Source organism: Bemisia tabaci, chromosome 5 (assembly GCF_918797505.1).
Source record: "Bemisia tabaci chromosome 5, PGI_BMITA_v3".
In the NCBI taxonomy this organism is placed as follows: Eukaryota; Metazoa; Arthropoda; class Insecta; order Hemiptera; family Aleyrodidae; genus Bemisia; species Bemisia tabaci.
Genome location: NC_092797.1, coordinates 44,253,257 through 44,271,166, shown reverse-complemented (window position 1 = coordinate 44,271,166; position 17,910 = coordinate 44,253,257). Strand labels below are relative to the sequence as shown.

At 38.5% G+C, this 17,910-nt stretch overlaps 2 protein-coding genes across 6 annotated transcripts in view; both read right to left on the bottom strand.

The window, feature by feature from the left end:
- The window catches only part of LOC109031962 (glutamate transporter polyphemus), a 34,438-nt gene that overhangs the window by 4,477 nt on the left and 12,051 nt on the right, over nt 1-17,910 (bottom strand). Inside the window, exons 1-2 of one of the 3 annotated variants that reach the window (XM_072300789.1) lie at nt 2,528-2,658; nt 809-951 (exon numbers count right to left, since the gene is read on the bottom strand). In XM_072300789.1, the coding sequence (XP_072156890.1) occupies nt 809-951; nt 2,528-2,533 (149 nt within the window). In that variant the 5' untranslated portion in view covers nt 2,534-2,658. Of the gene's footprint in view, nt 1-808; nt 952-1,459; nt 1,604-2,527; nt 2,659-17,910 lie in introns of those variants that run through there. The other 2 variants (XM_072300790.1, XM_072300791.1) reach the window with 2 other exon arrangements.
- LOC109031974 (proton-coupled amino acid transporter-like protein acs) lies at nt 4,298-17,624 on the bottom strand. 3 transcript variants are annotated; one of them, XM_019043847.2, is made up of 9 exons: nt 17,489-17,624; nt 12,503-12,630; nt 11,364-11,514; nt 9,408-9,529; nt 7,965-8,049; nt 7,105-7,377; nt 6,070-6,248; nt 5,000-5,175; nt 4,298-4,629 (listed from the first exon to the last, which is right to left on the bottom strand). In XM_019043847.2, the coding sequence occupies exons 1-9, from the start codon at nt 17,492-17,494 to the stop codon at nt 4,385-4,387; spliced, it is 1,365 nt and encodes a 454-aa protein (XP_018899392.2). In that variant the 5' UTR covers nt 17,495-17,624; the 3' UTR covers nt 4,298-4,384. The 3 variants fall into 3 exon arrangements, with proteins under 3 accessions (XP_018899392.2, XP_018899398.2, XP_072156888.1); XM_019043853.2 differs by lacking the exon at nt 17,489-17,624 and adding an exon at nt 14,126-14,419; XM_072300787.1 differs by lacking the exon at nt 17,489-17,624 and adding an exon at nt 13,061-13,275.

Below are 17,910 nucleotides of genomic sequence, written 5' to 3'. Positions count from 1 at the left end.
AACTTTTCAAGAAATTACCTTAGCTAGTGTTTTATAGATAAAATAAGGTACGACAGGAAGTCTACCTCATCGCATATAGGAGATACGCGGTTTCGCACTTTGGCCATGGATATGACTTGTATCTATTTGTTTATCTATCCTAGTCGTTGCTTAGCTTATGCACCCCCCCCCCCCCTACATGCTTCGCATTTCAGGCGTGATGCTTTTCTCTTTACTCCTATGATTCTAAATCATAGCTGGAGTGAGTTAAGTATCATTATGTGCATTTATACAAATGTTGGAATTTGGAGTGTAGCCGAGCACTAGAAATAATGTAAAATTTCTTTAAAAAACTTACATTTTATCAACAAACTTAGACCGAAGCTTTTCGAAGCAAACAATCAAGCTTTCCAAATTCCAATATATTCAGTGCTACTACCTGTCAGACATTGTGTTGCAATGTTCGCTGATTTTGATTATACAAATATGTAAAATTGAATGTATTTAAATTAGCCCATGTTCCCTAAAACACATACACTGTCATAAAGCGTCGATACAATTTTCCAAGAATTAAATTAATCTCCTGAATACTTTGGAGACACGTGCAAAACGACTGTATCTTTGCATCAAAATAAAATCCATCCAGTTTTCCCAAGAAAAAAACAAAAGAAAAAAAAATAAATAAAGAGAGAGCAATCTTTTCTTTCACTCAAAAGCTCCTAAGACGCTTTATGCGTTGAAAAAGGTGAAAAGTGCATTGATAGTTATAAAACGTCCTTTGCATGCATGGGGGCAGTGCAACTGCCCTAAGATAATTAAAATTACTTACGAGGCAGTTTTACCGGCTGGTTCATGATTGTACGGCTCGTAATCCTCACCAATTTCGGGATTTTTCTCATTCAAATCTACATCCAAGGCTGCCTGCGAGTCCGTTGTTTTATTGAAGCCCATCTTGCCACGATTGCAACCCAGCTGAAACATAAAAACTTCTTTGAGTGTTGGACTAAATCAACTAAGACCTCGCCGATGATCATACATTTTTACACCTGTTCACGGACAGTACGTTATCTATAACACTCTATGAAACGAGGGTCAGTACGTGGTGCACTCCAAATCGGTCTTATAAATTATTGTGTTATAAACGTTGCTCATTCCTAGGGTTAAATAGGTTGAAACTCATTGTCAGTCTTTTTCTTATCAAATTGTCTTCACATGGGTTTTTTTGGCGTAACTTACGTTATGTCTTTTTTCCTATTAATAATGCCGACTCAGAACAAATTTTGTCCTTTTGTTTTAATATCTAATCTGTTGTAATCTGCCCTAGTATTTTTATTGCCTTTCATGTAGACAGGTGAATTGTAGTTATCTCCAATTTGATTTTTGTCATGCTTGTATAGTGTATTGGACCTGCACTTTTGACTGATAAATAATTTAAAAAAAAATAATAAATAGGTTAGTTGGTTTTTATGTCTAAAGTTACCGTTTGGTCAAGATGTCAGCCACAACACACGGAATACACGATGTAAAATTGTAAACAACGCTCTGAAGTGAGCACAAAGTGGGAGTGTCGCACTGATCTGTATCCCTCCTCCCCCTCTCCCCGACAGTCCCCCAACATCAAGTCGGTTAAGATGTCACTATCTTAATCCAGAACTATCATACATCATAAAAATGTCTGGCGCAACGATTCGAACATCTTGCACCCATCATGCGATTTTGATAAGACCGCGCAAGTTAAAAATTCAAGGTTGAGGCTCCCGAATTTAACGACACATTGCACTCAGGCAAATCTGTCGTAAAAAATGTCCCAGGATCCACCACCGAAACTGCAGGGGCGCGTTCTTTGGGACAATTTTCTTTTTATTATTATTATTATTATATTTTTTAGTTCAATTTTTAAGTTTACCCCCAAAAGAGTCCCAGTCAAAGCAGCGCAATGCCAATTGTATGGGGAAATCACTGTTTTTCCTGAATGTTGGCAACAGTCAGGACCTAAACTCACAAAGATTGACAACGTTCCAGGGTTTTAACGTGGAATTGATCCATCAAAAATATTAAAATATCAAGTTGAAATTTATTTAAACGAGGTCCAAAGAAGGAATCAAGTCTTATCTATTATTGTGTTTTTGCAAGACCTGCATTAAATTCATTCGCAGAGGAGGAGTATGATAAATTATTTATCCTGGAAGGGGAGGGGGAGAAATTGTTTAAAAGATACCAAACCCTGCTTATATTAGAATCGATTTTGTCTGCCTTTTCAGTGCATAATTGATCTATAACTAAATACAAGGAAAAAATACATTTCAACATTCTTTTTTGTATGCCAATTCTCAAATATTGTCGAATCAACCATACTTATAGTATCGTGCGGTCAATATTCAAGAAAACTCCACAAAAAAATTGCAGATAGATTCGTCCTTGCTCCTTGTTCAACGCAGAAATTTGGAAATAAAGAGGTAAACTGGATGCTTTGAAAACAAAACATTTAACATTACTTTGCCGGTAAATGAGAAACTGGCACTTGTCAAAATAAAATCCTTAAATATACCTCCATTTTCGCAATTGCTGGGTCTACAAAATAAACAAAATCCTTCGTGGGAGGAATAGGCTACAAGCGCGCACAAGCACAAACTAACCGCAGACGCCGGAGTAGAAAATAAAAACAGTCTCTGAAACAAATTCCCCCACTGTTGTTAAATTTCATGATTGAACGGTTTACTGCCGAAACCGGTTTTGGCACAGCCTACCGTGCGCGAACCGTCTCCGTGGTTCCGCGAATGGAGAAAAGTAAAAGGAGAAATTGCAAGAGGGTTTTTTCATTGATCTCTGCTCTTTTACACTTTAAGTCCTCTGTTTAATTCACGTCAAACGTTTCATCTAGATCTAGTCTTAAGGCTGTGATTGAAGTTGAATATCATACATAACATGAGGATAAATCATCCAATTGTTCACGATGGTCTCGTCCTGCTCAGGATGAAGGATTTATCCGGTGTTACTACACTGCCGTACTAAGGAAAAACGCCGTATGAGCCTTCAGACGTTGCGAAATCATCTCCGGTAAAATGTTCACCTATGGAGAAAGTTATGTTTATTTTCCATTGAAATTTTCAGATGTTTTAGATTAAAGCGCGAACAAAATTAACTGAGAAATTGGAAGAAAAGTATACAGAATTTGTCCAGTAAATTAATTTTTTATGGAAGGGAATATGGCTACATCTGACGGCTCTTACGGCGTTTTTCCTCAGTACGGTAGAACATGACACGACAATGATGCATGCGAGACATAATATTTTTTTCCACGTGGTGTCCAGCGATGCCGAGAATAACGTTACCACACCACGGATGTTGTCATTCAGTGACGTGCTTTTGTGTGGGTCACTTAGTTTGCTCAGCTTTAATTTGAAAATGCAAGTATTTACTTACCTAGTCTTATAAATCTTCTCATTTTTTGGAGGGATGAAAGGAGAGTCTTTTGGTGTATTTTTCTTTTTCTTCCGCCATTTTCAAAGAAAAACAGAGGGAAGGAGTTTGTTATTTTTTTTTCTTTTTTTTGCGATTTGTAAGTGCAGCTAGCCTATTTTCCAAATAAGCGTTTCGAAATTCAATTAAATTGGCCAATAAAAGAAATTAAAACATCTTAAAGAGAGAACAAATATAAAGAGAAAAATTACAAAAAATCTGCGAGTAAATGGAACTTAAATTTTTACTGCCATTTCATGATGCCGCACTTCACAAGTTATACTTCTCTGTGTATTGGTGCCAATAAACTAATTACGAGATTTATGGTGTCGAGAATCTTTAGGAGGGATAATTCGAGCCCTTTGCGGAAACCTTCCTCATTTGAGTATCACAATGCCCAATGGCGGAATGAGCCTCGTTGTGAAGAATGCGCAGCCAAAACGCCTTCAATTGTTTGTATATGCAGCATTAACATCTTATTAGTGTGAAGTCTCATGAGTGAGTGTCTCAACATTGTCATGAGCGCGACGTTGCCACAAGTCTAGTATTTTTATTAAGAGCATTTCTCAATATTTTTCAAAATGGTCTTTTCATGTTTTATACAATACACTTATAGTAAAATTGTAAGCCATAAAAGTAGAGGTTCAAAATTGAAGATTTAAAATACAATTCTTTTGTATCCCTCTGTCACAAACGTAAGCCCACAAAAAAATGGTCAATTTACTTCGCTCCTTTTTTTCTGCCATTTTTCTTCTTACATCAAACATTTTCAGCTGCCAAAATGATAAAATTGCAAGTTTTTACACACATTGAGGAACATATTATAAAGGGGAAAATTAAGCAAAGCCGGTTTTTAAAAAAAAAAAAACTAAGTACAGTATATTTTTACAACATTGATACAAAATATTTTAAGTATTAAAAATCACAGATCTGAGTGGGTTGAGGACTAGAAAGCAGTTCCGTAAATTTCTCGGACGGTTGTGCTGAGAGAAACCACGGACGCAAATAAACCTACGAGCACTAAGATGACGGTTCTTGAGAGGAAAAATGCAAATTTAATTCCTTTGTATTTATTCCAAAATGTGAGAGTGTGTGTGATGCTAGGCAACCATACACCAAGAGTAGGCACCATCAATGATCCCGATAGTGCCATAATTAACTCCAAATTTGGTACTGCAATACAGCAGGCGACTGAAACATATTGAACATGCTAATTTAGAGGCATTTTGTAAATATGATCTGCATGTAAAATCATTGGGAGACAAACCATAACTGGAAATGTTTCTGCCAAACAAAAATATCTGCATTATGACGTGAGCCCTGTGGTGCATATATTCTTATGGGCCACAAGGCTCATGTCTTAATGCACTTAATCCTGTTTGGCAGAAATACGTCCAATTTGCCGCAATGCATGGGGAAGATCAATAGATTTCAAATTTAAATTATCAGGATACCAATTTTGGGAATAAAAAAATAATGAGAATTAAACTTTTGAAATCGACCACCATCCTCAAAGAATTTTAGCCTCTGAGTGTACAAGGTTTTGAGGAATAAAACTTACTGTTTGCACAAGTTACAGCCGTTCGGAAGACATACTCCCAGAAAACCAGACGGTTGCTGTCATTAAATTTCAATGCCAAATTTTTGTGCCAAAGTTGCTCGATAACTATGTAATTACAGAGCGGGTACGTTGTAAAAATGGATCCAGCCATCAGTATCCGAATCAAATCTCCGATGCTAGAAAGAAAGAAAAGAAAAGCATTATTCAATTTGAGTACATTAAAAATTAAAAATATTAGATAACTTGATTTACCTAAATTTTAATTTCACTACAAGTATCATAACCATGTATCGTCACCCACCGGCCAAAGTATCACAAGTGTCATGTGACGTCTCAAAATTCCCGTCGCTATTTTACTTTTTTACAGAGCAATCGCTGGTCAGTTCTGTTTGAAAATTTCACTGAATTTTATCGGCAGCACAAAGAAAATTTAGTGAAATTTTCGGACAGCTTCGTGCAAAATTCCTCTGTTAAAAATAAAATGGCGGTGGAAATTGGACACGTCGTATGACTCTTGGGATACATTGGCCGTAAGGTGACGGTATATGAGCTCTCTCACCTCAAATTGTATGTTTTATCACGGTCTAGAAATCTATTAAGTTAATTTTTATCAGTGTTGCCGGATACTATAGTCCACGCCACGAAAAGTGGCGGGTGAGGGGCGGAGCCAGTCGGCCGGTCCAGTCTATAGTTGAAGGGTTGAAGCGCAGGTATTACCCCGTATACCTGCGCTTCAACCCTTCAACCCTTCAACGATAGACTAGACCGGCCTGGCTCCGCCCCTCACCCACCACTTTTCGTTGCGTGGACTATAAGTACTAATTGTGTCTGTTATTTACATACATTAGCTTAATCTTTATTTGAATCATGTTTAATGATTAGTGTACGGACCAGCATTCTTATTTTTCAAAAAAAAAGTCCTCATAAAAGGCTAAAACCAGCAATAAATCGAAGTTTTTGTGAAACGAGGACAGTAAAATTGAAGCATCTCCTTTTGGGTACTTCTCGTTTAGGTAATTATAGTGCTTGAAGTGCACTTAAAATTCTTTAAGTCGCCTTCCATTACTTACAATCCTGTCTGCGGTAGGTTCAATGTGATGGAGCTTTTAGTTTGGCTTCCATATGCCAGGTAACCGAAGAGGCCCATGACAACATAGAGTACCACATTTGGGACCATTGCCACGTTTAAAACACCTAAGGGAGATCCAAAACTGGCAGGCCTCCTCATTCTATTCTTTAACGAAACAACCTGCAATTAAAAGTTGATTTTTACACTGTTACCTGGTTAAGTCAGTTTAAAACCCGGTATCAACATACAACATTAGATATCCTACACATAACTTATGAAATTAGATCTTTATTAACTCAGGGCAATTTTATGATTTAGGAAAATTGTACCACTCCAAGTCAATTGGGCTTAGAGCGGCGCGGCGCAGAGAGCAATGATGACGGGGACTTGAGATGAAAAGGAAAAGCCCTTGGCGCGCCGGTCAGCTTGAAGCACATCTTAGCGCCTACAGGACTGCATGAATACTTCACGCATTGCGCAAAACGTTGTGCGGTCAGCAGCGGTTGGCGTGAAACGCATAGCGCCTACAAGACTGCATGAATACTTCACGCATTGCTTCAACAACAGAGCGGTCAGCAACGGTCGGCGTGAAACGCCTAGCGCCTACAAGACTGTCGGGATACTTCATACATTTCGCCAAACACAGTGCGGTTGGCGTTGGCGTAGAGGCGGAAATTAAAATTATTAAACCACATGCATGTTCATTTTTTCTCAATTTTTTCGTTCATTTCTTGTAAATGAAAGGCCTTGTCCACACAGAGATAGGTTCACGGAATTTAACTTTCACCCAAAGTTCCGTGAATTTTTGCTAGTGTTGACAGGGCTTTCACAAAAAAGTTCCCAACACGAGTAAACGCGTCTTATGCACCCCTCCTCCTCCGGCACGTTCACTTAATGGTTTGTACCGATGTTTCAAAACGAATGAGAAGGGGGAGGCAAAATAAATGCGGCCCATGGGCGGTAAGTAGGTACGTAAATCTATTATAATATCCCGGACTATTATAAAGATGTTATTTGAGATTTCCTTGACACTCACCATTCCGTAAGCTCCAAATGCGAAGAGAACTTGGCCGAAGAAAAGCGAGAAGTCCGTCAGTGACCGGCCGCTTTTCTCCCCTCGAGCGTGAATGGGCTGCGAGAATACGAAATAAAATACAAACCCCACGCACCCTATTGCGCAGCCAGTCCCTAAGGTTGACCCTGGCGCCAGGAACTTCAAATTCCTGATCCAACACATCAAGATCAAAGGCCCGAGTAAGCACAACAGGTAAAATCGCACAGGAGCCGGAGAGAAGATGTGGTCACAAATCTGAAATTTATCAGTAATTTATAAGTAAGCATTCATAGTTGCATAGTAATTTATAAGTAATACGTAAAGTTAATCGTAAATTCAGCGAGAGTGACTTTATTTGAAAGCATTTTCAGTGTTTACTAAAAAGACAGGCCCTTCAGAACAAAATAAGACTCGCTACATTTTCATCGTAACCTCTCCGATACCCATAATTTTTATTTTTTATGGCTCGTCCTAGAAATTTACATGGATAAATTTCATGACTTTTACGGTAAAGGAAAGTAATGAGCCCGCTTGTTTAAACGTTTGAAATATGATCCAGAAAAAAACCTTTTGCGGGCGAGAAGTCCTTTGGAGGTTGGGCTACGTACCTTTGGCAATTTACAAAGCTTCTTTTCTATGCATGATCATTTGGACTGCATTTTGCAATTTGGAACCATAAATTTCGGCCCGGTTGAAAAACAACGTATGTGCCATTAGTTTCCCTATGCACATACGTATTTTTCCGGAAGAGCCAGAATTTATAGTTCCAAATTGCAAAGTGCAGTCCATTTGAATGACCCTTAAATTTGCAAGGAGTACTTAAAAACGGCTTGACAACCAACCTCTTTGATATTATCAGCTATGAATATCGCATAAGCGCAGTCTGCGCCAAACTCCAGCATCACTAAAGCCAATTGACATATTATCCTGAAAATAAAAACGCACATAAAACCGTGTTAATTTCGTGCTTTCTAACCTAGGGGTAAGTTTCGAGCATTTGATTGCTCATAAGTATTAATGAAGTACATGCATGTAGATACGTTCAATTGTATCAGCTTAGAAAAAAAGTCGACTTGAACTAATGATGGCATATAAAAGAGCATATGAAGGATCATTAATTGTGATGATTCACCATCAGTAATACTTGAAATAGACCTCAGAAGATGAAACTAAACTGGAACCGTTTCAAAGTCTCTGTTGTATGGTTCAAATATTTGCATCTCAATGGGCCCTTATTTTCTATTGCAGATCAAATTACATCTGATATTTAAACATGCTTGGAGAGGCGGCAAATATAAAAAGAAATAAAAATAAATAAAATTAAAAGTAATGAAAAGAATTGAATCTCTGACGCGATTTTTTTTATTATTTATTTCATCCCTGAGGCTTTTCGGCTTGCGCCATCATCAGAGGGAACACATCGGAGTTAAGTATGGTCAGAGACTCAATTATTTTCATTACTTTTAATTTTATTTTAATTAAATCTGAGGATACAACTTTTTCGACGCGTATGATCTGTTTTGTCTATTCGCATAAATGAGGGCGGACAAGACTTTGTTTCTCTTTAAAAAGCACGCTTTATGGCACTTTGTTGGGTTGACCGCCTTCATTTTGCCGATTTGGCAAAAAATCATCTTCCGTGACAAAATAGTCGCATTTTTAGTGATTAGCTTGAGGGCATCAAGTTCCTACGGACGTTTAGCGAGCGAAGTCTCCCTCGCTTAAACTAAGTAAAACGTAGATTTACTCCTCTGAAATTAATAAATTTATGGTAGGATAAAAATGAGATCTTGTGGTCAAATATTGAGAAGAACAAAAAGTAACGTTGAAAGGAAAACAGTCTCTCCCTCTCAGAGTCTCGAACGACATTCTGCTTAGATCTTGCTTTTTTAGTTAATTTTATCAGTATTCCGTCTCAAATGCAATGTTTCACGACTGATAACAAGTTTGCTAGGAAATTTTTTTTATTACTTTCAGGGAAATCTCAAATTTGATTAACAGCACGCTAGCGATACGCATAAAAATTCGCCACAATAAGGTGATCATTTTCTAACAGTGATTGGTGAATATTCAATGGATAATTTACAACTTCTCATTCGTGGTTTAGTACCTAGGTCAATCACAGGGGCATAGGAATCCGCACATGACCCATGACTTCCAACAACATTTTTCAAACGTTCTTTTTAAAATTATGTAAGCGGAGTTTTACAACGGCGGATTACTTTTAGGCCATCAACACTTTGAGCTGAACCTACGATGAATATTTTGATTGAAAAATGTTATACCTTGCCGTGTTTTTAAACCGTTTAGAATTCCCAGGGCCATGTTCAAATGCGGCCTCTACAGTTTCTGGGTAACTCATTTGTGGGATTCGTTTCCGTCTGCATAGTTCATGTTCACTAGCTGACTGAAAATAAATGAAGAATAATAGTAATGTGCATCCACCCAGTAAATTGATGGTAACTTTTAAAGATTCAACCACAACGACCATGAAATGAAATCATCGCAAGAGGAGAGAATTTAGAATGTTAAAAAGTCGTTTGTAGGCTAATCTGACTGGAGACTAATATGTTTTTTCTGCCAAGCTAAAATTTCAATATTAACCAATCAGGTAGGTAACTCAAATTATCATAAGACGATCCAATTGAATCTCTTTCGAATCGAAAGAGTTTGACAGTTTGAGATCTCTCGTGAGAAAGAAAGGAATATTTGGTATGAATCGTGAGTGCCTTCCTCTCTCCCAAATCATAAGCCAAATTATCTTATTGAAACGCAAAATTTATTGAAAATAACTGATTCTTTAAATCCGCTTCAAAGGGAAGAGAATCAATCCTGTCAAAAGATCAGCGTGCCAGAATCGATTCGATCTTTTAAAAAAATCCCTGAGGGTATACCCCAAAGTAGGTTTCCCTATTTTATTTCTCAAAAAGTATACCACATAAAGTAATATTTCGGTAAAATAGTATAATTCGGAATAAGTTGAAGTTTTTAAAATTTGGTCCACACATTTGAGATAGCTAACTTTTTCTGAGCCCACCACCCTCTCGCCGCGGGTCCGAATTTTCGATGTCTCTGTGTGTCCGATTCGTGAGCGTACCTGTGATGCATTTCATATTCCCGCACGCAAAAATAATCAGTTTTAATGTTGGTAATGTTTGGAAATGCTTACTTCCACTTTTCTTTGTTGAACACAGAGCCATCAGAAACATTAGACACTTGTAAATTCATGATTAATGACCACATGTAAACACCCTGATTTGATTGCAACAAAGATGCAAGCGAATGGTCCATTCATGATGGCTTGGGCAATCTTATTTTTATCAGGAAATGTATCGTGCCAACACCAAGAGGCATGCACATTAGCAATAACGCAGGTATCGGAGATCCGCGCTTATGAGAAGAGCGACGAGCATTTACCTTCAATGCGCTTACTCAGGAGTGGACATAATAAGACCCGCGCCGAGAGAGGATGATGCGCTCAGGAAAAGTTAGTAATGTTAGCAACACGTTGACCAAGTTTTAAAAACTTTCGCTCGTTTTAAAGCTGAGGGTATGGTTTACAAAATCGTTTTCACAGCTTCATCTACGATAATTTCTGAAAAATAAAATAGAGGAACTTACTTTTTGGTATACCTTCGTATGGACAATTTGACATCAGCTCCCGGGCTAAGGAAAAACGCCGAATGAACCTTTAGAAGTTGCCCAACATTATTTGATGAAATACGACTTTATTGAGAAAGTTGAAAATATTTGTTTACCAATTTTTCAGATAATTGGGTTCGCGATGCAATCTACAACATCTGAAAATTTCAAGGAAAAATATGCAGAATTTTCCTCCAAAATACATGTTTTTTCAGGGAAAATTTTGTGACATTCAAAATGATCATATGGCGTTATTCCTTAGCAAGGCAGAGTTGTCGTAGATCGCGCATTCCCTTCATTTTCTACTTCCTTACAATAAAATCTCTGTAAATGAAAACTACTCATGTTGATATACACGAGCACGCTTCATCAGCACATTGTGTTGAAAGTCACTGCTATTGTTTCTTCTCTGTGCGAATAAAACTCTGTGGAAACATTCAAAATGTGATATTTATTTGTCCTCCTCAAAGAAATTCAACTAAAGCAGAGATTTTTTAACACAGCAAACGAGATACGTGGTTTGGTAGTTTCACCGTCAATATGCCTCAGCGTTCAATGAAACACCTAATTCTTGTAATAATACATTTCTACGAACTTACGATCAAATGAACGGTGACGGTGCTTAAAATTCCAGCAAAAACGGTTCCCATAAATCCAAGAATATATCCCGCGTTGTAAAAAGCCCTTGGCATGCCCAGGACGCCAGTCCCTACACTGGCTTTTATCAAAATGAGCAGAGCCTCAAAGTACCTGTTGAATTATCAAAAAAATAGTTATTTCGTACTTGATACATTGTTTGTGACTCTGTTTCAGTAATCTCTGGCTAATGCCCATAGGTAAAATGTGATTTATATCTATTTATTTGATATTTTACACATATAAGTATCAAGCTAAAAAATCAAAATCAGATCATAAATAACTAGAGTGGTCAAAGATTATATATATTCAATCCGTAATTGACGATTATGCGCAGTTATTGCAGGATTATGCACAACAAAAAAGGGAAACAGTTTCGTTGTTTCAAAGTTGTGGTTATTTTCATCTACGTAAAAAAGAAAAATGTCGTGAATTTTCACGGAATGATGGTCCTACAGTTTCATTTAAAAATTTAAAAAGTTACGTGAGTGTTGCAACGTTTCAAATTGATCCATGCGTTATTCCGTGCTGAAAAAAATGGTACACTGCTTTAGCAACTAGGATGTCGAAAATGTGTCTGGTGATCCCAAGTTGTTGCCTTGACTGCCCACGCAGTTAAATTTGCATTCACAGAATGTATAATTAACTGCGGGGGCAGTAAAGGCAGCATCTTCGGATAACCAGACATATTTTTGACATCCTAGATGCTGAGACGACATATTATTTTTTTTAGCGGTCTCTTGTTATTTGAATATGAAAGTGTCTTATTATGGATGTTATGATTAGCATACGTGTGATTGAAATTATATAAATTAGCTAATATTAGCCAAAACGCATAATTTTACATAAAGCGTCGATAGAATTTCCAAGAGTTAAATTACTCTTCTGTATACTTTGAAGCCATTTGCGAGCTGAACGTATCTTTGCATCAAAATAAAATCCGTGCAGTTAAAAGAAAAAAAAAAAAAATCACTCCATTTACTCAAAAATCTCTGAACCAACCTAAAATGACCTTAAAATTACTGCGATAACTATTTACCGATTATTACAAACAGATCTCCGTGTCTTCCTTTAACCGTCCTAACACTTTGAAAATACTTACGAGGCAGTTTTACCGGGGGGTTCATGATCGTACGGCTCGTAATCCTCACCATTTTCAGGATTTTTCTTGTTCGAATCTTCATCAGTAGCCGCTTGCGAGTAGCCCATCTTGTCACGACTCCAACTCAGCTAAAACATAAAATCTTTTTAAATTGTCGGGGTAATTCAACTGGATTTTATTGAGGTAGCATTTCTTCTTGGAAAAAAATAGGCATGGAAATAGAGGAGAGGAACGGGCTGATTGCTGAAGTTAGACAAAGCGATGGACAAAGAGACAAAGGAAATCGTAGCGATCTTATTGGTTGAAACGGGGGGTTGCGATAGTCAATTAACAGCCGCGCCGGCGTGCTGCCACGCGCTGCACACTGACGCCTACAAACCTAAAGGGCTACTTCACGCATTGCGCAATGCTTGAAGTATCCCTTTAGGTTTGTAGGCGTCAGTGTGCAGCGCGCGGCAGCACGCCGCGCCGCAGCGTGCCATAAACTTGCCTACAATTAATAGATCAGGGTGTTAAAATGTCGGCAATTTGACATCAAATTCGTAATTAGCGACTCACAAAAACAGCAATTACGAAACTTTCGTGATCTTTCAGTCATTATCCGACTTATTTCTTCCTATCCTTGAGTTTTGGACCATAGTGCGCCGCGGCCGGCGGCGCTCATGAAATTATTCCCAGTGCTCAGTCGGTCGAGAGCGGTCATTTTTCATTCACTTGGACGTATTTCTACCGAACAGACCTATGTGGAGGTGAGAAATATGGGGTGTGCTCGTCGAAGCTGCATAAGAAGCAATGTAAAAGTGGGCGTGATTCCTTTTGTAGAATTGGAAAAGCGGGATATTTCATTCTATCAAAGAGACCTATGTGCCAACTGAATGCGGAACTCATGAGCCGCGGGCATAGCAAGAGAGCCTTGTGGACAGGGCTCATGAGTTAAGGACTCCCTCCAACGATCTCCCCGTTGACCTGCCGGCGCTCGTTCGTTGCCGCTGTCGTCACTGGCGCTTTATGATTCTCATTCACTCTTACGCAAAGAGAACTAACGAGCACATCCCATATTTCTCACTTGCCCATAGGTCTGTTTGGTAGAGATACGGCCACTTAAATCCTCTTCTTTGATTTTTACTCAGGTTCACCGAGTGAAGAAAGGATTAGGTAACCAAAAATCGACTCGGCAGGCGTGTCACCCGCACTTTTCAGTTCTCGTTCTGTTCCGGGTGTCTGCTCTGCGCTTCTGCAGCCTGAAGTCCTGTTTGATAAAGTACGAGATCTATTAGATTGGAAACCGGATTTTTGTAGTTATGAGCTCACTGTGCGTCCGAATGCAAATTTCTGGAACTTTTTGGAAAACTAATAATCTACTGAAGATGACTTTTTGTATTGTGTCAGGTATCCCTTTGACTGAAATCCAGAATGCTTACTGATAGTAGAAACCCTCGTGACACCCAATGTTTGGAAATAATGTCAGGTATTGTTGAGGTCACCAGGTGAAAACTTCGAAACATTCGATTTGCTCTTAAGTATAGGTTCTCCCTCACTTTCTTGACTTCCAGTATGAAAAAATTAAACGGACAAATCACCTGTAATATTAAACTAATGAGTGAAGAAATGACCGTTTCTTACCGGAATCGGCAACTGGACGGAGGCGGTCTTGTTTTTTCAAAAACTATTTTTCCACCTGGAGGATTTTCCACGTTCAATACATTTCACCTGGAGCCAATCAGTTTTTAGTTATCGATATATCGTTAGCACAACTTAGACTGATATAAACACACACAATTATCAAACAGGAGTTCAGGTGGAAAAACTCAAAGTATAGAAATCCGGAACGGATCTCAAGCTAAAAACCGGGTGACACACTTGCCGACTCGATTTTTGGTCTTCTAATTCTCTCGATGAATCAAGGTGAAAATCAAAGTTGAGTAGTATTAAATCCGCAGATAACAAAATAGTTGATTGAATTTATCATACCTCTTGAATTCAGATGCGAAAGCTCACATCTGTCATCTGTCTCTTCAATCTCATCTCTCTCCCACTCATTAATCCTTTATTTTGCACCTATGCCGTCAAATTGTATACTGTACCAACTCAAATAAGCACTGTTATTCCAAGTGATAAGTGGCCCGGTCAAGAGGGAAACAATGTATCGGAAATCTGAAGGTTTTGCACAGAATCAGGGGAAAGTTATATATTTTAAATAATAGTTAATATTTTTATAGTTAATATTTTTTAAAAAATATGCTTTTAAAACAAATACTCTGCCCCTGTTAAAAAAAACTCACTCCTTTTGGCGTTAATTAGTTTCTTACTTCTTTTAGACATTCTTAACAATTTCAACTTTCGTTTGATTGATAACATACTGACAGATTTGTGTACTAGAGTAATGCAGAGAAGTAGTGGGGCTAAGGTGAGATTTTATGTCACTTCAAAACCTCTGCCGGTCGCGCGGCACATGGAATTTTTTAATTAAAGTTGAACCATCTGCTGATCTAGGTCCTTGACACAACTGAATTCCAAAAAGCGTACTCGCCATAAGCAATTCAATAGTTTATTTTTTGAAAAAAGATTATTCAAAAGTTAGGACGATAGCAGAGAATAACCCTTTAGAATATTGCGAGGAGCCTTTCGCTGCTCCTCAGAGCGAAGGGAAGGTAGGACCGTATAACTATGACGAAATAACCACACTTTTTGACAATTGACAATTTCGTCCAACACTTTTATAGTAAAATTCTGTCAAACTCTTCTTTTCCAGACTTCGAATAAAAACGACAAAGTTAACAAGTTACTGCTCGAAATGCACACGAGTTCGTTGGATCGTGATTGGGCAGGCCGATATGCAGTCGGCCAAAATCGCTAGCGAGGCAAATCGAGACTGACTTACTCAAAACCCATCTCTCATTAGCACAGTGCGGCGCAAATATTGAAATTAAATTGCGATTTATTGCAATAAAATTGTAATTATTTTACCATGGAATTGCAATGTTTTTACATAATGTGGTCCATAAATGCCGATTTTAAACAATCAACAAAATGAGCTCCACGTGTCAGAGAGATAGGCAATATGCAATGCAATGATAAGTTGCAACTTATTTCCATGTTAAATTCAATAAATTCCAATGAGAATAATTGTTCCTTCGATCAGGAGATAGGCAACATACACAACACTTCGATAAAATTGCAATAATTTTATCATATGATTTGCAATTTATTGCAATTTGTGTTGTTTGGGACGCGCCTCCCACGCGGAGTTAGTTTGTATCACGACGCGGCGGGCCAGTCCGCGGCCTGCGGGGCGATTATTGAACTTGATGGACAAAATGATAGACAAAGAAGACATAGGGAGTATGGAGCGATCTTATTGGTTGACGAGGGTGGGTTTTCATCGACTGAGAGAGAAAATGATGGACCAACTGTCGGGTCTTTATTGGGTTGCCGTTAGTTAGTCCGGTACCTACCTCCTATGTCCATTGCCACCACCTGCTTCCGCCAATAGGATCCCTCCAAATCCCTTTTGTCGTCTTTGTCTATAGCTTTGTCTATCAGTTTCAATAATCGGCCCGCTGGCCAAGATATCTTGTGAGCTAATTGTAAGACGAGACTGATTTCAGAAATTTTGTAGAAATTGGGAGTAGCGTCGCTTCAGGTTCCCTTCTCTCTTGCGGCCTAATCCTCCTAACCAATCAGGGCCTTTGATTTTCCGAGCTGACTGCGTTCACACGAGACCTCAGGAGCTACAACGCAGTACGACATCATTTTACCTCACTCTTGCAATTTTCAGTGGAGCTGTTGTCTGGACAAGAAGCACAGAACATTATCGTCTCCAACGACGACATTCGTGTTTCCCATGCAAACGAAAACCCAGATTCTGCGTCTTAATAAAATGTTTTTAGGTGACTGAGTTTAATCAGTGATCCTTTTCCAACTTTTTCGTGGATTCTACCGCTCGAAGCCATTGCAGCAGTCTTTGCCGAAAACTCTTATGACCATCTGCTATTGATAAGAATGAAGAAGGATTCACCTCACTGAAGCACATGCATTTGCATTCTTAAGGAATTTTCTTGCACTGAATTTGTTCGTTTTTATCAAAGCAGATGGTCATAACAGTTTTCGGCCTAGATTGCAAAGTTGCCGAAATTCAAATCTTGCGCGCCACTGTTCTCGTGGCGGGAACAAAAAGCTGCATTTTTCGGATAAAGGTGTTTGGAAGAGCGTATGTACCTACGTTTCACTTACCTTCATTTTTGGACATGCATTTTTTGGAAACTTTGAAAAACTCAATAACCTTCTGGAAATATTCAATATTACTAAGTCGTATGTTTGACAACTTCAGATGCATCTATCCACGGAAGGTTGTGATTAACATGAAGTTAAACTTTTCACTCCTGATGGAACAGAACCAGTGGTGATTTTCGGATGTTGGTAACACCGGATTTCATCCATTTTAATCCATTAAAAATATCGATTCTGATTGAAGCAGCCTGCTTTGCGCAGAATATATTGTTTTACACACATTTAAACGCAAGAAAAACGTATTTGCCCATTTGCCTCGAAAAAAAATGAAGACGAAAGACGGAAGATAGTTAGCAGGAAGATACGGAGGGAAGAAGAAGTGCTTATATTTAATAATTATTCATGACGGAATCGACCCAAACTGCATTTTAGGGGCTTCAAAATTTCGAAAATTTTCTCGGAGGAGCCCCTCGAACCCCCCTTCCGCCCCTCTTGTTCAAAGTATCTGGATTTGCATATGAGGGGGTGCCGACTCTCGAATATAATTGAATCGATCATACTAAACGTATAGTGTTGTCAATACAATTTCAAGAAAACTCCACCAAAAAGATCCCAGGTCGATTCAAACTTGCTCTTTGAATGACGCCAAAATCGACCAGTATAAAAGTAGGCTGGACACTTTGAAAAAAACACTCTGTAAAAATATTTTCCCGGTATAAAAAACAGAAATTTTCAAAATAATATCCTTAAAAATACCTCCATTTTCACAATGGCTGGGTCTGCAAAATATACAAGAGCCCTCGTTAGAGGAAAAGTCTACAAGCACGCACTAGCACAGACTAACGATAGACGCCGGTGTAGGGACTGAAAACAGTCTCTGAAACATATTCCCCACTGTTAATAAATTTCATTCATGGACGTAAATTGCCTAAACCGGTTTTGGCGCAACCCGCCGTGCGCGAACCGTCTCGGCGGTTTCGCGATTGGAGAAAAAAGGATGAATATTATTGAAAGGTTTTTTTTTTTTTTTTCATCGATCTCTTCCACAATTTCAGCCCTCTTCCTTAATTGACTTTAAACGTATTCTGTCGGTCCAGTTTGGAGGCTGTGTTTGAAAGTGAAAATCGTAATAAGGATGAAGGCAGAATATCTTTTCCGCACAAAGCACATTTGTGGTA